A 22953-nucleotide genomic window follows, 5' to 3' on the forward strand; every position below is an offset into this window, starting at 1 on the left:
TTAATGTATGTGGCTCTCATTGCCTGCAGTTCTATTTCCACATGGAATACAGATGATGGAGGTCCGATGGTGACAATCGAGAGTAGTATATCTAAAATGTTCATGTTGGTCTCATCTATACTGAGATTAGGTCTTGACTCATATAATGCTGTTGTTTTATTGCCCTTTTTGTTTTTTCAGCGCGTGAACAGAACACTAGCTACTACCAGAGAAACTGAGAGAGAACTTTCCCAGGCCAGGTACAAACAAAGGGTCGCTCGAGATGACCATGAGTCCGGCGAGCAACATTCGGGGGAGAGGCCAATAAAGCTGATCATTTCCGCTAGGCCTTTTGTCCATGCTGCAGTCCCACAGAAAAGAGAAAAAACAAATGGGTGCCGAGTTCTGGAAACGGTCTAATTGTGTCTGGACGGCCATAAACCCATTAAAAGTGGAATGCCAGACAGTATAGCAGACCAGGCGTTTTATTGCTATGTCTCTGGCTGAGCCTTTGAAGTTTGGGGTCCATCTGCGTCCTCGAGGCCTAGCGCGTCACAACACCACTATATGGCTCCATACAACTGCAATTTCCTTGTTTTTATTTACTAAAGCTAATATATTCGTGCATTAAAATATATGTGCGTGTCTGATGTTGTCTGATAAACCAAGGGCGGTTCTGTGAGGATGTGGCTTGACAGTTCCAAGGTTCAGTTGTAGCCTATTTCACAAGTAGGCCTATCTATAATTTAAATTTTTATTGGCTACTCTTTGTCGATATAAATTGCTTGGTAGGCTACAGCGCAGATTTGAGGGAACTTCTCTAGATTTATAATCCAAAGGTTTTTGGTGGAAGCCGGCCCACATCAATAGACCTAACTCATTCTTGATACAAATGTTAAATAGAAGCTCAGATAAAATATATTGTAATCTGAATGACGCCAAAGCTACATTTTAAATAGTAAATCTTTGAACGCTGAAAACGTCGACCGCCCTGCTCATGTTGACGGTTTCAAAACATAGCGACCATTATGTGTCCAGAAGCATCGTGTCTAAACTGAGCGGTGGTGTCAGATCATAGCTGAAGAATACATATACTACATTATTTTAGGCATCAGCTGTCAAAGCTTTCGACATCTTTCTTGTGTTGTGTCCTCTCGCCCTGCAGCGCTTTGCACCCCATAAACGGTTATAGTGGTAATTGTCTTTTATGGCTGTATACAGCTAACAACCTCCTCTGCCAAGGCGCGCGGAGCAGTGCAGAGGAGACCAGCAAGCGTGCAGCGATCCGCCGGGCCTGCCTGTTTTCCCGGACTACAGACTGTTTGAACCCCCCCCCCCCCCCCCCCACATACACCGTTTATAGTGTGTGTGTGTGTGTGTGTGTGTGTGTGTGTGTGTGTGTGTGTGTGTGTGTGTGTGTGTGTGTGTGTGTGTGTGTGTTGCGTGCGAGCTTGAAGGAAGAATAACAAAGTGCGCGTTCAAAATATCGAATTCCCTCACGGAAAATGAAATAAATGGGTAATTGTTATTATTTTCTAACACCCCGTGAATAGTGTTTTTGCTAGTATTATTCCAATATTTTGTTTGAGAGAAAATATATGTGCAAACTAATGTTAGAATAGTCCTATACACATTACATTTGGTAAACTACAATACATCTGAGTGTCAATAGCGTTAAGAATTTGATCATTTTCTTTTAGAGCATCACATTAATTTGAATTAAATCTTAGAGTGAACAGTGACATGCAAATGCTAAAGGAATTATAATAATTCAACGTGGCTGCATTCGCAGATATCATTTGTTTTATTCAATAAATAGTAGAAATTACATTTGAGAACCAAGAATCTGAAAGTCCCCAGACCATGAGGTATTCATTAGGTAGCATACAGTGTTTCTGTTTATTTAGTCTCTCTCCTTTCTAACAAATATGTCCTCTCAAATGTTACTCCCTGAAATTCAGACATAGTTTACGATCTATACAAGCATTCTGTCTCTTCACAACGAAAGGTAATGTAAAAATGAAATTAGTTTCTTGCAATTATAGGTAGTTGAGAGACAATATCATTGTATGTAGCTTCTAGTAACATTATCAACAGGCCAATATGCATTTTAAAGAGGCTTTTTGATGCTCATGCACCCGCTTCAAAATGCCACCATTACCTTAGCCTATCCCTCCAACTCAAATCGACCAATAGTTGAAATAACGACAACAAAAAAACATTTGAAACTAAATTCAGTTTAACCTGAAATACACATAGGCCTATATCTACAAACCAGAGAACACACACATAGCTACTCACATCCACACACAAACGAGCACAGAGAACAGGCCTATTAATAGGGTACATGCCTTACACAGATGCCCTCACAGCCGAGGCTTTAATTCAGTCATTAACATCCTAATAACAATAACAAAAAATAATGCGCACTGCTAAATTGTGCAATATAAAGGTAGTTAGTTGCATCAAACCGACGAGTAGAGCCGGACATGCTTTTTACAAGACACATAACAGCTTCTGTTAGGGATAAAACAATGAAACAACGACTATAAAAATGCAGTCCAGCAGAGAAAGAGCCTTTTCACAGATATCCACCTTATTTCGGATATGTTTTTACGTTCTCATTCAATCAATCATACCTATAAATCATCTTTTGGTCCACCATCTTTATTAGATTTCTTCATCTTCATTCTGCGGTTCTGAAACCAGATTTTGACTTGTCTCTCCGTAAGGTTGAGCTGCCTCGCGACCTCATACCTACGGTCCCGCGTGAGGTACGTGTTAAAGAGGAACTCTTTCTCCAGCTCGAGGATCTGGTGCTTGGTGTATGGACAGCGCTTTTTTCTCGTGGCGCTAGCGTGGAGCCAGTTGGATACCGGGTTATCTGGAGAGAGGGAGTGCGAGACGAGACTGGTGTGAGCCCGGTGCTGCTGGGCAAAATGTCCTACAAACATATGACCCACAAGGGACGAGGCTGATAACAAAAGCTCTGGATATTAATTCTGAATATAAAAATATAAATGCGTTCCAAAGTAGCAATGCACTCCCATACTTGGCTCTTGCTCCTGTTTAAAATCTGAAACCCATATTATTAGAACACGGAAATGAGTGAGAGAACGCTAGCCTATTATCAAGTCGCTATAAATGAATGGCACGCCTTGAATGGCATATTTTCAAACACGCGCCCCCTCTACTACTCACACATTTCTATCTGCATCCCTGCAGCTTTACAGAACATAGCATGGCCAAATGTCAAAGGATGAAGCAGCACTTACTTGGATCAAGGGCCGGTTTCTCCTCGTTCAGGTCCCCGGTCTGGCCTGGTAGTGTGTCCTTGTCCACCGGGGATGCAGTCACCGCCGTTCCGTCGGCGAAATCGGACAGGAGCAGCGCGGTGTGGGATCCAGGCAGCACGCTGTCCGCTCCCGCATCCAGGCTCTCGGATTTGATCCCGTAGTGGTGACTCGTTGGTAATCCAGTTAAAGGCAAGGACCCTGACATGGGCTCCAGCAGCCAGGACTGCATGTAGCGACCCTCCAGGTCGCCTGGAGCCGGACTTCGGTGATTCCCGTAAGGGTGGTGGTACACCGACGACACGGCGGCTGGAAACTGGGTCGGTACATGGCCCCAGGACGGGCTGAAGACCGGGGCTTTCGTCGGGAAGGTGCAGGGCCCAAGCTCAGTGTGATCGGTGATCGATGTGGGCTGCCTCGCGTGCTGGAGCCCCCCCGGACCGGAGGAGTATCTGGGCGCGGAGAGCGCCTCACTCTCAGGCAAGATGAGGGAGTCGACGTAGTAGCTAGTCAACGTTCCAGATGTCGACATGGCAAAAGAGACTTTCACATGTACGCACACTTACACTGATACTTACAAATACAAGCGCGACACACACACCACACACACATACACACGCACTAAACCCCACTCTCACAAAATAAAAATCTGAAGAAATCAAGTAGCAACTTGGCACCACAAAGAACTACAGTCTACTAATAGTTCGGACGCAGGGCTGCCATTCGATTGGGTGATGCGCGCACGTGATCACAAAGGCTGAACAATAAATAATAAATCAATCCCTTTGACTATTAAATGCTTGCGGGTCTCTTGTCTTAAAACCTGACAACGTCTATTTTTAAAAGCAAATTATTATTATTTTATATGATTAGTACGCAATTTCTGATATAAATGTTGGGCCGTGACAAGGGAGAGGCTGAACTCCATTGAGAAAAATACAATTGAAAAATAAAAAATACCATTGAAAGTATCTGTCTGTTAGCATAGGTCAGTAAATCCCCCAAATTAGGTAAAACACACATTTAACGAGGGATATCTACACATACGCTACAGGGTAATAAGCATTACCAATGATTCTCACAACAAAACACACAGTGGCTGAAATTAACCAGAATAACTTCTCCATATTGGGGCTTATTAACAAAACCAAATGTCTGAAATTGCATTCTTTCTATGGCGCAAAAGAAGGTAAATTATGTAGATATTATTCCTTAAAACTAATGCTCTGGGACGCTTTCCATCCTAGTATGTAACCTCTTTCATCTTCCGTCAAAATGTTTCAACCTTTCATATTTTCATTGTCTTCGAACCAGAGAAAGTTATGACCAAACATTCCCAAAGAAAAAACGGTTTACGCACACCCCCTATTAAAGATAAGCACATAATGTTGTGCTATATCGTGCTATTTTGTATAGCCTATTAACATATTAGTTTGGTATTATACAATAATAATATAGTGTCAGATTAAAGACTATTCGGACTAAAACCCTGCTGAGAATAATATCTGACTAGTTTCATTTGTTATTTCCTCAACATCCTATGATATTGTTTATATGTCAGCTACTGGAGAAAAAAAACATTATTTCAGTAAATGTAAGATTATTTTGAGCATGAAAATGGAAATTAGTATAGAATTGTATTTGTGTTTGCATAGTAGGCCCATTTACTCACAGCTATAGAACCCTAATATGTTCGTTAATTTACTGATGTCTTAAAAAAATACATTTGGAAAAAAAATAATGTTATTGTCCTAGGCTAATATTATATTCGTATATCCATGGACAAGATAAAAACGTATTCTGGTTATTAAACAGAACTGAGGAATTAAACAACTTTTATATTGAGCCTACAGAAAACATACATGTTTATTCATGTATCTCAATAGCCTAATGGTGAAGCATAAAAGCATGGCCTAGTTGTGGCATATTTAAATCATTCAGCTAAAACAAATAAACGACAATTATGAAAACTCGTCGTAGAAAATAGTGTGCACATAGTAGCATGTAAATCGATACCTGGCTTCTTTTTTAAATACATTATCCTATTAAATACATTATCCTATTATTACTAGGAATGTTATTAACCTATTATGAGAGACCACTATCATAAGAAACACAAGCACTATTACAAATATCAGCACTATCGAGCCAATTATGAAATCCGCCGTGGCTAACGAAAACAACAATGCACTATTAAGTAGAAAATTATAACAAAGATAGCATTATGTAAACTACTAAATCACTTAGAAGTTTAAGAGTTTCCATACAAAAAAATGGAGATCGGCCTACGTCGTGACATTTACATGCAACTAATAGATAATAGATAGGCACTAGATAGTTTACAAATGGGGTTGTTTATGTCATTCAGACACATAGATCACGTTGTAATCAAATTTGATAGCAGAAATCTAACACATGTTCAATCTCCAGCCACCCAAGCCATAGACTGTCCTCTTAGCTTCCGCACGGGTGCATCAATTCTGACACCAACAGGCTCCCGAACAGCTTCTATCCCCAAGCCATAAGAGTAATAAATAGCTAACTAAATAGCTAGCAAAATGACTACAATGATTATCTGAGTTGACCCTTGTATTTTATTTTTGCAAAGTCTCTATGCACACTCACTACACACTCACTCACGCACACTGATAATCCAACACACACACACAAACACTCACTCCATCATTTGTTCACACACACATAATAATATACATTTATACTGACTGTACACACACCCGTTGACATACAATCATAATATACGCTGCTGCTACTCTGTTCATCATACATCCTGATGCCTAGTCACCTTACATATCGGCCTGCCTACTATAGGCCTGCCTACATATCTACCTCTACCACTGCAGTATCCCTGCACATTGTAAATATGGCATTGGAACTGACTGACCCTGTATATAGTACGCGGACTTACTTTCGCGTATACTTCTCATTTCTTATTTTTATTTCTTGTGTGTTTTGGGTCTACCTCATGTTATTTTTGGTATTACATTGTTATTGATTACTGCATTGTTGAGGTTAGAGCTTGCAAGAATGGCATTTCACTGTAATTGTGCATGTGACATTAAAACTTGAAACACGAAATATAAACCAAGCCAGGGACGCTGGAAATTATAGTCAAGCCTACACTATATATGCTTTTGATTTTCAGGTGTATCTTTTGAATGGATAAGCAACACAACACAAACTAATACATGTGGGGTAATTCAAGAGCAGGTGAGAAGCTACTGAACGTGCACCCCAAGTCTGGACACAACATATGATACTATATGGACTAGTAGGAAGAGAGGAAACGCCTGCGTAACACTTTACAGACATTGTGTCGAACCTTGCCCCCCCCCCCCCCCCCCCCCCCCCCCCCACCATAGCCTTAGAGAATGGAGATAGCTGCACACAGAATACGTGTTCTATTTATTACCATCCAATAAAAGTGAAAGCTGGGCCAACACCCTACATGGCCACAGGCGGTTCACTGCTGCTAAAGAATCCACTCCAGCATATTTTCCTACTGAATGAAAAAACAGTAGGCTATGCCACACACATAACTGAACAGATAATATTTCATCCTCGAACGTATACCACTGTGCAGAATCAGATAAGGCATGGATGAAAATGTGTTAGAGACATTAGAAACAAACAAAGAGGATAGTGGATAGGGAAAGGCTATGCGCACTAAAACACAGAACAGACAGGCATCTTCAAAAGAAAAGACACAAGGGAAGGCAATGGCACTTTAAGGCTGTAAACTAAATCAGGGTGTTTTTCAACACGGACCCAGTTAACCGCAGGGGCTATTTACTTATTTTGCCCACAGATAACAGCTTGTCTGGCGGATCTAAATATCGCCATAAAGCCCTTCGCCTCTTTTGTGTTCGGGCTATATTGCGCAGCGGCGCGCCACTGAGGTCGCTGTTGCCCACTCAACTTCCCCTTCCTTTCCAATGCAGTGGTCGTAACCGAGGCCTTGTCTGACGTCGCCGCGTCACGACTGACAGAAAACATGCTTATAGCTTGACGCTAATTCCAAGTCCAACTCTCCTATAGCTGAGCTTTTACCAAGATAAATATAGGACGCAGGCATCCAGGGCTTAATTTAACGATGAAAAATAACAAATAGAGTTTGTATAAATATTACTGACGATATGATAAGAGATATACACGAAAGCAAGTCTTTCCCAACAGGTAAAGGCAATAAGAAAGGTCCTATTTTTGATTTATGTCACCACAATTAACACTCCCAATACTAATCAATATTATCAAATCCAGTTAAATTGCACGTGTCCCAGATTAAGTTGACTGACGTTTCGATGTATTAAACTGGGCCAATTAAGACAGTTTCGTGTTGTAGAGGTAGAAAATGGATCCCAACAACATGAAACTACCTAAACCACTCCACAGTCCGCTCGACGCCTCAAGACGCACAGCAGCCAATGTATAACGCCACGTCTTCTTTTGGTTTTCGATCTCAATCACCCATGCTTTTCATAATAGGCCTGCATTAAAAATAGCCTACAATGTTTTTACATGTTCAGTATAAAATCTTTCGCTGGAAACCGGAATGTTTTAAACATGTGGTGTCCCGAAAACCCAAATCCAAAACAACAAATTGACTCACCCACTCATCGAAGTTATTGCGCTATTCCAATCACAAGAAAAAATAGGATGACTTCGTCTAATTCTGTCTAAATGCAGTGTAACTTTCTACGACTGTCTCTAGCCTCCTCTCCGGCTTAATGGCTCTCTCAACTGAAGCCAGTCTTTGGGGAGAGTGAAAATCGTCATATACGAGCAAGTCATAAAACTCTACTAAAGCCGGTTAGGCTTGCAGTGCCTATGCCTATACCGCCTAGACATAATGGCTGGTGTCATTTCTAAATCGTTTCCGAGAGCTACTCCATGGATCCTAAAAACATTTCTGAAGACAAAAGCCAAGCAATGCACAAGCAACCCAAAGTGCACTTACAACCTCAACTGGCCTGTACAAAATGCCTATTCTCTTTACAGACAAAGAATTAGCGAGAAATACAGAGTTCTGAACAAGGACATCAAAAGCATACTAATCCAGTTTTTGTGAACTGATAATTTATTACGCAATACACGAAAACACAACCTCATATGTACATAATGATATACACAATAAAAACAATTTCACAATGTAGACTGCTCACGTAGCCTATATTTCCCTTAGTTCGAGTCTGCACAACAATATTATCCTAAAGTGGATCAAATGTATATTGTTCTATGTACACTTACAATCAGCTCATCATAATATCTCCAAACATTACATCGGAAGAATACATTTACAGGGCGACTCATCTTATTCCCTTACAGGCCTTACATTTTAGTGTGATCCACATTGCAAAATGCAGGAAAAGATGGATTTGAATCATGTTGTTTCATGCAGTATAAATGTAAAGGAAACTCCCCACATATATGCAATATAAACGTACATATCAATTGCGATTTATATTTGTATCTACAACAAACATATATTTATTTTTAAGTATTTTAAGTAGGCTACAATCCTATAAGACCCAAAGCAAATTCCTTCCATTGTTTTACTCAACACACCTATCCCAACAAGTGACAGCAATAGAACCGAAGCAACGAACAAAAAGAAAGAAAAAGAGACAACCCAATAACATTCACGTTTTACCAGTAGCTTATATAGGACGATGCAAAGACAAGGTTTGTATGTAGGCCTATTAAAGATGTGCCCTTTACATCTTGCATTTTAACTAAAGCTAGTTCAATACAAAGCTTATTGAAAACATTCAAAGTGATCACGAGAAACCAAAATTTGACGTGAGCTCACGAATCCTGTTTTCCCGTGTCATTTTCTTCAGTTTCATTCTGCGATTCTGGAACCATATTTTGACCTGCCTGTCCGTCAGGTGCACGCTCCTACTGATCTCTAGGCGACGCTCGCGAGTCAGGTACATGTTGTAGAGGAACTCCTTCTCGAGCTCCAGTGTTTGGTGCTTGGTGTATGGGCAACGTTTCTTCCGTCCGCTTTTTGCTGTTAGCCAGTTGGCCGTGCATTCGCTTTCTGTGTCTCCTAAAGAAAATGGTATACATGTTTTCAGGCTATCAACTATGTAAGATATAAGATAGGTTGTGTGTGTGTGCGTGTGTGTGTGTGTGTGTGTGTGTGTGTGTGTGTGTGTGTGTGTGTGTGTGTGTGTGTGTGTGTGTGTGTGTGTGTGTGTGTGTGTGTGTGTGTGTTTGATATAGGTATTTTCATAAGGACGGTTCCATGGCCTTGTGTACTTTGCTTGGACTTGAAACATTTGCTAATAATAACAAAAGAAAATCAGAAATGTATAACATTTTCTATCATTCTAGATCTACTATAATAAGAACAAATATCACCGCCCCAAAATAAAAACGGTTTTAGTAGCCTATTTGTTTATGGGTAGATATACGATTTGTTAGCCCTAAATTGGGTGCCAGTCAAGTCATTTTTTGTCCAAAGAAACAAAGACCTAAAATGTCAAATAAACCTGCAGTAGTCTAAGCCTAAGCAAGTAATTGCATTCATTTTTAATAATACAAGTTTTTTTACCACAGCATTTTTACTGGTTTACTTCTATTCTTTTTTCAAAACTTTAACACCCGCTTGACTTTTAGGCAGCGAAATTCTCTGAACTAAAGCATGGTGTCTCCTCTGCTAATGCTAATGACAAAACATTTAGCCTTTGGGTTACGGCAAGACCACATAGACCATATATAATCACTAAATAAAAACACCCGAATGTCTTTCGCCAGGTGTTACCATATAACCTTTTTACGCATCCCCATACCTGCTTTACTATACAGCACGCAATAAAACCAACCGTGGCAGAGTGAGTGACCACACCTTTTAATGACCTCAGCTCACCTTTAGGTGTTTTCGCTGGCTTCTCCTTCTCGAGCTCCTCTGCAGCTTCCTCGGGAGATGAAGGTTCCGCGTCGGAGGACGCTCGTGCCTCCTCGTCCCCCAGTGGGGCGTGCGTCTGCTGGGGCTGGGACGCGGTACCGGAAGACAGAGCCTCCTCGGTGTCTCTTCTCTTGTAAGCCGCCGTGGCTGAGCAGGCTAAGGCTGAGGACGGTGGGGGGGTCGGGGTGTGGAAGCGAGTATGTGCAGGGGGGTGTAGGCCAAAGTGAGAATGAGAGGGGTTCGATTGGGCGCCGTGGTAAACTTTATGAGAGTGTGCGTGCATCTGAGACAAGCGGAAGTAGCCAGGCACTGGTACAGTACCCCCACCACCGCCACCGTCGGTGACTGTGCATGAGCCTGAACCTGGGCCTGTCGTGGTTAGCCTGGAGTACGTCAGGTCTTCGGCGGTCGAGGCTTTGGGGCACTTCTGCGGCTCGTAGAGACAGTACGCGCTCTCCTCCTTAATGCTCGGCGGGAACGAGCAGGGCGCGACCTGGGGACCCACAGTTTGTTGCTGGTCCATTCGGCACGACCTCTGCGCGTCCATCCACATCTCCATGCCTGACATATACGCGCCTGACGCGGCAGACATCATGTTTTGGGGACCTGCGTCGCTCCGCTTGCCTATACCTGGGAAGTATCCACAGTTCTGTAGCCCGTAAGACACCTCTGATGCGGCGTTATGGGGCAGACACACGCTGCTGCCCGGGTAGTAGTGTCCCCCTCCACCCTCGGTCCGGCCGCTGATCAGAGAATCCACAAAAAACGCGTTTCCTGCGGGGCTGTCCGAGCATGCCATTATTGTGGTGTATTTTGGCGAGGGGAGAAGATAGCCCTTTCTGGTTGACATTTCTTGTGCAAAACATGCTGGATATGATTAGAGGTACCCCCCTCTCCACCGTGCAGACTCTGGAGCCAATAGGAACGCTCGGATACGCAGAGCCCCTCCCCTTCCAGAGCCACGTAGCAACCGGGACCATATCCATCATGGGTCTGAGGCAGATAAAGGAGACAGCACAGCAATCAGTGGGTATCTCTCACCTCGCTTTAATGCACCACCATAACGCCGGAGGGGCGAGGCCCTATGTGCAGAATGCAAACATTCGAAAATAAAAAAAGAGGTGTATGCACGCCCATGCATGCGCATAGGGGGGTTGTGCAGCATACCTATCGACTATCAATTTGGTTTGCAGCATTAAGAGAAGTTTGTCTGAACCCCTATCCGTTTGAACTGTGCATAACATAAAAGTATTATAATAAAAGTATTCGTTTGCTATAAGCCCTATATGGCTCCCTATTGCTCCCTATGTCTCTATAGTTAATACATTCCATATGCATATATCTCACAGAAGAAGACAACATGGAAACCATTTTAGTTTCAAATAAGACACAGACGCAACAGCCTTTTCATGCGCAAACATTTTCAACAATCCTGTAAGGCAACATTAAGGTTCCCAGGTTCAAACAGGTATAGTAAACAGGGCGTAAACAAGAAAAGAAAACGACACTTTCCTTTACAGTGCTTTAATAAAAGAGATCACTGCGTGGGTCTAATTCCTTGACAAGTTAATGGATTTTAGAGAAATAAAAGACTGATGAAGGCAGCAGGCCTAATTGCCAGGAACATAATAAGCTTCACGCACGGCAACTGCATCGGTGTTCAAAGGAGTTGTTGCTTTACATCTATTTCATATATATATATATATATATATATATATATATATATATATATATATAAGATATAAATATGGTGATATCAAAAGAGACTGTGTATATCTGACTCAAATAGCAGCACTAGATTATTTTGGGGTGTCTGATTAATTGTAAATAATTGTACATTTAGCATCGAAGCATGATAACATAACGCCTGCTGATGTACATTGTGTGTGATTACCATGTGTAAAAGCGTGTTATAGCCTAAAGGCATTGTAAAATAAAAACTATTGCAGATGTTAATTACTAGGATTTTATCGAAATATAAAAAGGTGTGCCATGTCCTATCTATACATGCATTATTCACACAACTCACCACACGTGCATAACATCACTGTGGGTTATAGGTATACATTTAAGGACACATTTATGTTTTGGGGGTTTCAATGACCATGCTTACGTACTTGCTTAGGTTATTCCCTTTCCCTTTTAGGGGTATTATAGGGACACAATTGGTATCCCTCCATTTTGTTGCGTCCATGGTGTGCTGCGCCTTCTCTCCATCCCCAGGTTGAAGTTAATATCGGACAGCTTTGACCATTACCAGGACCAGGTGTCTTGTGGCCTCCCGGCTCGGTTTTCACCCTGTGGTGTCCATCTGAAGGCAAAATGGAAATAGAATTATACATTAACATGTTAAAACAGCATGCCCATTAGATGCCCATTTATACATCATTATATAGGTACATAGTTGTAGGTCTAGTGTGATATAGGCTACTCGAGGGTTAGAAATTATTTCAAATTCCACTGTCAGGAAAAATGACATCTAATATAATATGTCTCACAATTAAACATAGATGTGAAACTGGTATTAGTTTATTCAATTCTAAAGTATAAGGAAGGAAAATGCATAACTGGGGTTGACTATATACCGGGGACAAATGCCGTGCGCCAATCATTTATTTGCCTGTTCTATAAAATTAACAATGAGTAAACTTTGCATAACATTATGTCAGCAAAAAATATACTATGATCTTATGAAGTATCAGCCATTGGAAATTCAACACTCAATGTTGACATTAATTAATGTTGTGCACATGCAGCTCGGAAACGTCAGCACACGCTCCTGTATTGACTTGTAGCCTATCAGTTATATCTCCGTGTTACAGTTATTAGCCTAATTGTGGCTACTAAATCTTCATTTCACAGCTGTCCAGCTATCATTTCCACCAAAACAGTTTACTCTGGCCAATGCCTTTGATCAACCTCATATAATGGTGGCCGGGGAGACCGTTTCGAACGGATCATGTTCGTCGCGTGTGCAGTTATGAACAATAATGCGGATTTTTATTACATCCGGCGGAAGTATTTATTTTTCACGAGAAACAAAGGAGTAGGAGATGGGAGTCCACGCGCATGCAACAGCCATGGAGAACCCCCCTCGCCTCTTGGACTGATACCGAATCTCTCCCCCTCTGTTTAGCTTTCTATAACAGGAAGGAAAGGGACACACGTTCCTGGCGTTTCACAATCAAATACTTTCCCAATCACATAATTTATACTTTGGCACCGCCCAGAGTGTAATGCATTCTGGAAGGACACCAAAGGCAGATTGAGTCCAAAAAGCTAAGCTTTGAGTGAGAGTAGTGACTTCATAGGTGATTTTTGTGATTTAAGAGGGCGTACATTAGTTCCAGGTCATCAGAAAAATCATGAATTATATATATATATATATATATATATATATATATATATATATTTAACACCCGCTGACTGAAGATTTAATGATGAAAAACTTCAGATAAGACATTAATTACATCTGTCCCTGATTGAGAAAGAATACTTTCAGCCTGTAAATAGCCTCGATATCTTAAATTAGGCCTGTGTGCTGGATATTTTGGGCATAGATTTTGCAAGATATTTTGGGCCTTGCTCATAGCCTACATATAAAATATACAAGTCCAACAAAATTAGCAGAGCACACAGCATCGCACAGCATTATTAGGTTACTACATTTCATATCTTAGCTAGGCCCTCAGCAATTCTACTGCCAATCATTCTCTAATACTGACCACCATATTGACATGTGCAACCTAATGATCAAAACAGCTAAATTAAATAAATATTTAAATACAGCAGGGCATAATAAAACTGTTCAAAGGATCGATTTACAGGATAAGCCAGTTATCTCACAGAATATTAAGCTATGCAAGGGCGTTGTTCGAGAATTTACCTGCATTTCAAGTTTCCCTCGAGAATCTTGAAGGTTTATTACGCTGGGTTCTTCTTGCAGATGAAAAGATCCACGGCAATGACTTTGATCTCAACAGCGCCGCCCGGTGGCAGGAGGAAGCGTCTGCGAATGAGCACCAGGCCATGGCCACTACTCTGATCCAAGAAGGACAACCTGCAATGGGGGACATGCACTCTCAAATGAAGTCGAAGTCGAAGCAGAGGCTTTTCTTATCCGTCCTCTCCTCAATCGTCGCTCTCGTCTCCTTGGTAAGAGAGTGAATAACCTTGGGTCTCAGACGGTTTATTGCACTGCACTCCAATTGTACAAATGCTCCAGACTCTCAGACAGGTTTTATGGTCGCGTTGCTGCGGCAACGGGGAGGATGTCTAGTAATTAGGGACGGAATTCCAGCGCGCCATAAAGGATGAGCCTGGCAAGGCTAGGCCGGACTATGGCGGAGAGAGGCAACCATAAACTTCAGCCTCTCTCTCTCTGCGTTAATGGCCCATTTGACTGTCATATATGAACGCCATTGCGCTGCGGCTGGCACTCATAAACAGAGTCATAATAACAGCAAATATGGCGGTTCTCACTTAGGAGGATGTTGTGGAAGAAGGGGTGGTTTTAATCTTATCTGTGAGAGACAAGTCACAAGCAGGTGAATGAAAATTAGATGCATATGGAGACTGTATTAGGCTTGTTTACCACAGCGTTGTGGGTAACTGAGACAAAAATATTCAAAGTTCAAAGCCAATGAATGAACTCCATTGAGCGATAACCCACTGGGCACATCAGTTCGTCTAGTTTTGATTTAAATTTGGTTGAGTTGCCAACAAACGTGAATTCAACGTAAAGTCAACCAACAATTTCCCAGTCATTGGATTTACTTTAAAAGTTGGGTGAACCCCCCCCCCCCCCCCCATAAATGTATGTCTTTTTGCAAATCCAAAACGTTTTCCACGTTGATTCAAAGTAATCACATTGATTTTCTTGGTTGAAATTACGTGGAAACAACGTTTATTCAACCAGTTTTTGACTATAGTGGGAACATGCATGTCACCCTATAAAATTGCAATGAGCAAAAGCCATTACAAAATACAACGTCACACAAATAAGGAATATAAGTCTAACTAATGAGTAGCCTAACATGTATGTGCATATCAACTTTTACGATAAATAAGTAATCTTAGTAGCTTGAAGAAATAATGGTATTAATCAATAAATCTCTCACATAAATCTAGTTCACACGAATAAGGTTTCAAATTCGAGTAAATTACTCTTAAACATACTTACCAAATGTTGGATGTTTAATCTATAATTTATTAATTAACAAAACAGGTTGAAAAATTATATTTTCTTGTCTTATTTTTGTGCGTAAAATGTTTTGAGTTGTGCGTAGAAGGCCTATGCGAAGGTAAAGTGTTCGGAAATAACAGCTTTCAAAACAGTTTCGAGTCTGAGTACAATAACCAGTCACATTTGTACATTCCTTCAATAATATTTTCATTTTTAATTTGGAAATATAGGATAATACAGAATGTGTCGGACATAACAAGCAGTTGATACAATATTATGTCCCTGACAGTATATTCAAAACGCATTTAACATTCATGTTAATTCAATGAAAAACATGAAGACCTGTGAATAATGGAAAACATATTTCGTCCTATTTGAACAAAACCTGGATGCATATTTTCTCAATCTGGGTATCAAAAGACTGCGGCCTTGTCCGTTACCTGTACTATCTACACGCAGGTCGCAAGGCAACAATTCGACTATAGGCTGCTACAGCAATGAGGTTAAACAAGCTTATATCTGGTTCTGTCTGTATGGGGTTAACATTCTTCTCATTGTGGGTTTTCCGTGCATTAACATCAAATTCAAAGCCAAATTGGGTGTGGTAATCAAGTACACAAAATATAAACAACCAGATTACATGTATTGTTTTGAAACTATTACAATGGTAGAGGGTTTGGGGTCAACAAAATGTAACACCGAATCCCTATAATTTTACTGATAGAGCTTTGCAGTTGGTATTCTTTAGGAAATTAGTGGCTACAAAATAAATAACCTTACAAAAAAAGACACTTTACAATCTCACCCTCCCAAGTCTCATTATTTGGTCACACCAAAGTCCTAGCCTCCATTATTAAATGCACAACATCACATATTCACTGTCACAGGAAACCTATAGTCCTACCACGTCATCACTTGTACGATCTTAAAAACCGAAAACTTAATTTACAAGAGGATGTATTTTTTTAATCACCCCGGTCAGTCATTGCTAGACTGATAAGGCTCTCCGCCTTTTGAGAAGAAAATGAAGGCGACTCTGTGTCACAATAATATTAGGATACACAAGAAAGAGAACATAGTCTTGGTGAGGACAACATCCGCAGATTTTTTTAAATATTTTTTTTAAGTCTAATGGCCAAAATGCCGTCAGTGTGTCAGTTAAATCATGCTCATTCCCAAACGGTTTGAAATCAGGAGAGATTATGTTGCCTGTCCACGAACTTGAAATTAACAGTTGAGCATCGTGTTGCAGCTACAGCCATTGCTGTTGTTGTGTTGTTGTTGCTGACACATATATCAGGGGAAAGAGACCACAGCGAGTCAATAAGTCTGTAAACGCATATGACAAGTCACTCCTAAAGCAGCGGGTTCGTGGTGTAATATTGTAATCTGTCTCTGTTTAATTTCTTTTCCTTCATTCTTCGGTTCTGAAACCAGATTTTCACTTGGCGGTCGGTGAGGTTCAGCATACGAGAGAGCTGCAGTCTCTTCTCTTTGTTGATATACACACTGAAAAAGAACTCCCTCTCCAGTTCTCGGATCTGATATTTTGTATAAGGACATCTTTTTTTACGAGTCCTCTGTCCATCTAGAAGAGAAGAAAATGTCGGTCATATAAAAACATCTAAATATCTCAAATTATCCATGACTATGTTATAGGATTTATAGGCAAGGTTATATAGGCTTTTAGGTAGACTATAATTACGCATTGGCCAAATCAATCCAAATAAAATATTGCCATAACCTTTCATTTCTACAGCTTAATTATGCAGTGATTTAAATTACAATATGAAACCATGAAATAGCATATGCAGTGTTCTGGATAGGAATGTACACTAATACATGATCATTGACAGTTTGCAGCATGCATGTAAGCATGCATGTATGTATAGACAAAATTAAATTAATTTTTAAATAATATATACAGTAATAACACATCAATAGATGATATTTGATCAGCGTCATGATTTCTCACGTTAGGAAATAACATCATACTAGTGTAAAACAGTCTGACTGATTGCTTTAGGACACGAGCTCCAATGTGCTAACCCCTAAACCAGAGGCACCACCCTCATTACACGGGAGTGCTATTTTAACGCCAAGAAACCCGTGAAATTAGGCTACATTTATGATTCAAAAGATGAATGTTCGACCAGGAGTGTTAGGGCTACCTTACAATTCACAGCCATAACTACGTGCTTGTTTTATACTTTAGGGAATGTTTAGAAAAATCACTAGCCCTGATGTCTTTCACAGCCAATTTCAATTCAAAGCACGTGATCCTGTAGTTTATAACAAAGTTGTGTTGGGGGAAATCTACAGGCCCTATATAAACCTTATACGCTTATAAAACAGCATATAAAAAATTTAACTGCAGCGCGCTAGATTGCAAACTTTCTCTCATAACCAGGGTGCTGACTTAATACGTACTGCTGCTGCTCGATTTCTCCTCATTGTTGCCGGAAGAGGACTCCGGGCTGCTGGTATCTTCGCGCGGCTCCTTCCCCTCCGTTTCCCGGCACGATGGCTCGTGTTCTGCGGCGGAGCTTGTCTGCTTGGTGGCCGTTTTGTCCCCTGAGTAGTCGTTAGACGACGGAGTTTCTAAGGCGTTGGCGTACGCTGTGTCGAAAAACTGGTCGAAGGCTTGGGGCAGCACCCCATTTCTGCCAACGTTCCCGTAGAAATTGGACACTGCACAGCCCGCGCCGGAGTGGTGGTGATACGCAGCAGCGGCGGTAGGGTTGTTCTTGGCAAACATTTCCCCCATGGTGGGCTGCGAGGACATACAGTCCCGATGTACCATTTCCTCCGTGGTGGGGTAACACTGGGGCAGGTTCCCCCGGTGTGACCATTTACCGGACGCGTCAATGGCGGCATAGTCCCTGAACGTCACCTCTCTCACCGGCTGGACCTGAGGCAGGTTAGAGGAGTACGAGTATGTCATGGGCCGAGTAGACGGGGTCTGGGACAAAAACGAGGGTAGACCGGAGAAGTCTGCCCCCGCCGAGACGTAGTAGGTGCAACTGGGCAAATACATGTTCGAACCGACGGGGACCCGCTCGTCAAAATCCATCACTCCTTCACTCTACTACTCTATGTGGGTCATGCCTCTAGAGCCGCCCTTTACATGGCTCTGGAGCGCCCTGGCTCTTGCCTCTTTGAAGCAGGTCCGCGAGGCAGAAATTTTTAGACGTAGGCTGACGTGGAGAGCAATCTCCATCCATTCCAGGGAGGCGTGGGTCACGTGACCAGCGGCAGAAATTGACAGCTTTCGCGTGTATGAGAGCGTGTGTGTGTGCGCAATGAGAGAGGGTGTGTGAGTGTATGTGTGAGTCAGTGTGAACGCGCGTGTGCGAGCACGAGGAGTTATTCAGTGACTGAGTGTGAGTGTGGGACAGACTGCAAGTTGTCCTGAAGCTTGACATTGGTGGTTTATCGCTATGTCGGTCTAAAATTAATTCCCTTATATGCTGCAAGTCAGAAAAAAATATATAATTGCATTGGTTGTTAAAATGTAGAGAAGTGACATATTGCTATCGAAGGATTAACCTGATTCAATATCAATTTTAAAGATGCTATGTGCATTTCGACATTTAATCTGGGGGTGCTCGTTGAATCCATGCTTCTTGTAAACTTTATGGTATTCCTGAGGGTTTGATGTCGTCTTTGGTAAAAACCTTATGCATTTGAGGCGTGCCAACACGTGTAATATCTGTATCCTCTGGACTTGACCAAAGGACGTGCATTTCAATCAATAGGTCTGGAGGTCATTTATAATATAAGAGCCCTCACAAAAGCCCGAAATGTACTGATGGACCACAGACATCCTCTTTACCAGGAGTTTGAGCTACTCCCCTCAGGGAGATGACACAGGGCACCAGGGCATAAAGTAATAGTGCCAAACAATCCTTTGTCCCAGCGACAGTAAGGCTCCTGAATGTTTAAAACGACCAGTGGGACCTGCGGGCTGGCCTACAGCTAACATTGTAGTTGACATAGTGTTTTGTTGTGTATACCCACTGAGCAAAACTGGTTGAATCAAAGTTTTTTCCACATAATTTCAACCCCCCAAAATATATGTGATGACGTGGAAACGTAATTGGATTTGCCAAAAGTCATCAAGGTAAGGGCATTTCGATTTTTTTTTTCAACCAACTTTTAACCTAAATCCAATGACATGGTGAATTGTTTTTGTTCATTACGCGTTGAATTCACGTTGACAACTCAACCAAATGTAAATCGCGCGTTGATCTGACATCTGTGCCCAGTGAGTATTGTAATTGAGATTGAGTGATTGAGATAATCACTGATCGCTCATGAATTGCACTTTTTCTAATACTGCTGAATATGATTGTTTTTACTAGGCAAGTCAGTTAAGAACACATTCTTATTTACAATGACGGCCTACCGGGGAACAGTAGGTTCAGTGGTAGAACAATAGACGTTTACCTTGTCAGCTCCGGGATTTGATCCAGCAACCTTTCGGTTATTGACCCAACGCTCTAACCACTAGGCTGCCTGCGCACCAGTTGCAAAAATAACAACTCAAATATTATTTTCATGTTATGTTTGATGTTTGTCACAGGTGTGTGCTCATACTTTACAATATTATATCATGACCGTTTGGCTTCACGGCAACATTTGTCAATCAGGGTCATGTTGAAGTAACCCTTGATGTTTGGCCATGTCCCCAGTCAGGTGTCGACGACACGGCCACCAAGCAGACATTTTAGGCCATGCAGCACGTATACAACACCAACAGACATAGCTCATATCGACGCTTGGCTTTCAGAATAATCCAAACCCGTAGATCATCTCACTTTTGCCACCTAAAAAAAGACGGACGTTTTGTAAACGGTATTTAAAAAGTTGCCAATGTTGCACAATATTGTTTACGACAGCAGTAACCAAGGAGCCGCTGGATCAGTAGGCTTACTTCATATTGGTACACAGGAAGTATTTAAATAAATACAGAGAAATGTGCGATTGTGGGTGTCTGTCTGGATATTTGGAAAAACCCAGAGCTAGACCAACAAAAGGCCTAATTGGAAATGGACGTTTGTTGAATCATACATATTATACACATTATAGTTCGTTACTAGTTAGGTTACACAATTAGGCTTCTACTACACAATTCGATTGTTTTCAGCTTGAACTCCACAACTTGTGAATGATAGGCCTATACGGATATTGCTCTCACCGCCTATAAGTAAGGCTAAGAATATTAATACGCACAGATCGCACAATGCGTAACTTCCCGTTTCACGCACAGATATCTCTATGCATTGAGTAAATAAACATGTCTCTATGATCTACAAGACATTGTGAAATACAATACAATTCTGTTTTTGCCGACTGAGCCCCCTTCAGCGGTCCAGAAAATAGTACAGACAATATTCGAATTCGTGGTTAGAACGTCAACACACTACAACTGTCACTATTGTGGAATACATTGATTTTGAATCAACTTTTTGTTTTGAATGATTTCTCCAGATATTATCCTCGTTTAAACCCAATTTCCCGAGAAACTTTTAAACAATTTTCATGGAATCCGTAGACCTATGGGCAATATTTATTTTCGAAACCATTATTCGTTCTGAAGACCATGTTGGGTAAACACTTATTTCCTCATTAACACGTGATGTATAGACAATCTAACCAAAGGTGGAACACTAGGCAAAAAAGGTTAATGCTTAAACATTAAAAAAAGGCCACCGCTCTATCTCATAATTACACAAAATACAATAAACTGCATGTGTTGTAGGCCTACCCATTTCGCAACCATTAAATAGAATGAAAACACATAGGCATATGAATCATTAACAACCAAATAAAGTATATTATACAATTAAGTTGTTGTCTTGAAATAAAAAACAATATCTATCTAGATGTATCCTTTTGGAGTGTGTTGTTTGATGATACCTTTTCATTACAATCTTAAGAGTATAGCATTATTCTCTTGTCTTGACTACAGGATAGCTAAGATATCAGTCTCCTTGCGTGTTATGCGTTTATTTCCAAAGCACAACAACAGTGTAAAGGACCACAGCGGTGTTCTGTGTGCCTTGTGAGACTGTGGAATCTGACTCCAATGTTCTGTGAACGAGCGACCAGAGGGCGGATTAGGACCGCGGGGACTCTCTCCTTGTCCCGCAGCGCTTTACCCAAATCTACTCTGCCTTTCCACACACACGGAGCTTCAGGACGCGCCAACATGACACATGTAGGCCTAATGTAATACGACTTCGAAAGCATAACATGTACAAAGAAACGGTACGTATGAGCTAAACCCCTCTTCCAAAAATAAAAAAAAAGAGAAGCATTAGAATATCCCTGGTTATCCGTCCATGCATCGTCACGTTAAATAATTGTGGGGACACAAACAAACACAATGCCTTCGCGACCACACGCTCCGCCTCTTTGTCAAACCAGACACATTCTACGACTTGTGCTAAGCCGTAATTGAGCACAGGGTGCCCAGGAAAACCAGTGGCTGCTCTGCACAGACCTGAGTTTTTATAGTGCCTTAGCTCCTATTTTTCCTTCTCCGCCAGACACCATCAAACCGACCAGGCGTGATGGGAAGTTGCCACCTACACGGACTCAGGAGCCAAAGCCGTGCAGCGACATATAAAAAAACAGACATTCTAAACCTAAACAGGTAAGATTCTAACTTACTCTTATCAAAATTGAAATGAGCTGCAAACACTTTTTTGTCAATGTAAACAATTTGTCTATACTGACCCAGATTTTTTTTAAATAGTTAGCTAAAGTTAGAAACAAGCAATAGATAGACATTTAAGTTTCAACATTTCACGTAAACAGTTTTTATGTTCGAGGAAGACGCTTCATAACACACTTGATTCATGTCGAGCCTAAGACATCCCTCTTTAGTTATTGTGGCTTTTCTTCGGTGGCCAAAAAACGAGACGGCATTTCTGCGTAAAAGCCCCCCACGCCATAGCTTTGTCTGTGCGGTCGACTTCAAGTTCGGGGGAGGGAGAGGGTCACCGCCCACGGGGTAGGCCCTTAAAGTAAGGACTGCAGACGCCATTTAAGGGCACGGTATGCCCCGGATGAAGTTTCCCTGATTACAAATGCATTTTCAGCTCCTGGCAGCAACTCTGTGAGTTAAGGAAAGGAGAAGGTGGCTTTAGTTTACCAGACCGATCGACGTCTGCATGTGTGAAGTGAGGTCTAAAAATGAACGTAACTTTCGTGGACTGCGTCCTAGACTTTGGAATAGCAGATGTTTTGGTGTAGTTTTCAGTAGAACCCTAGACACCAGTAAGTTTACACTGAGATTAGTTGCAAACTTGATATTACTTCAGAGAATTGTAATGATCAAGAACACATTGATTATAGTCTTCTCCATTTGCTACATTAAACAATGCACTTTACGCACAGTAAAATATTCCCTTCACTAGATCTGTTCTCAACAAAGGGATATGAATAGGGATTTATATAGTCCCACTGATGGTAATAAAGGTGAAAGGACTGCCAGAGTAAGCATTATTAAAGAGATAGACCTAACACTAACTTTAGACATATCTAAGTCAATATTA

The 22953-nt window shown here is 41.3% G+C and overlaps 3 protein-coding genes across 3 annotated transcripts; all 3 read right to left on the reverse strand.

The window, feature by feature from the left end:
- Nucleotides 1-1764: 1764 nt before the first annotated feature.
- On the reverse strand, nt 1765-6400 carry LOC139373723 (homeobox protein Hox-A9-like). The gene is made up of 2 exons (XM_071114625.1): nt 3255-6400; nt 1765-2863 (listed from the first exon to the last, which is right to left on the reverse strand). Exons 1-2 carry the CDS (start codon nt 3802-3804, stop codon nt 2619-2621), a joined length of 795 nt encoding a protein of 264 aa, XP_070970726.1. The 5' UTR covers nt 3805-6400; the 3' UTR covers nt 1765-2618.
- A 1935-nt stretch (nt 6401-8335) lies between these two features.
- On the reverse strand, nt 8336-14151 carry LOC139373724 (homeobox protein Hox-A10-like). The gene is made up of 4 exons (XM_071114627.1): nt 14090-14151; nt 12321-12514; nt 10165-11196; nt 8336-9342 (listed from the first exon to the last, which is right to left on the reverse strand). Exons 3-4 carry the CDS (start codon nt 11051-11053, stop codon nt 9068-9070), a joined length of 1164 nt encoding a protein of 387 aa, XP_070970728.1. The 5' UTR covers nt 11054-11196; nt 12321-12514; nt 14090-14151; the 3' UTR covers nt 8336-9067.
- Nucleotides 14152-15663: 1512 nt separating this feature from the next.
- On the reverse strand, nt 15664-18645 carry LOC139373725 (homeobox protein Hox-A11a-like). Its single transcript, XM_071114628.1, has 2 exons — nt 17819-18645; nt 15664-16976 (listed from the first exon to the last, which is right to left on the reverse strand). The coding sequence occupies exons 1-2, from the start codon at nt 18459-18461 to the stop codon at nt 16744-16746; spliced, it is 876 nt and encodes a 291-aa protein (XP_070970729.1). The 5' UTR covers nt 18462-18645; the 3' UTR covers nt 15664-16743.
- Nucleotides 18646-22953: the final 4308 nt, after the last annotated feature.

The sequence above is a fragment of the Oncorhynchus clarkii genome, chromosome 18, assembly GCF_045791955.1.
Source record: "Oncorhynchus clarkii lewisi isolate Uvic-CL-2024 chromosome 18, UVic_Ocla_1.0, whole genome shotgun sequence".
NCBI classification, from domain to species: Eukaryota; Metazoa; Chordata; class Actinopteri; order Salmoniformes; family Salmonidae; genus Oncorhynchus; species Oncorhynchus clarkii.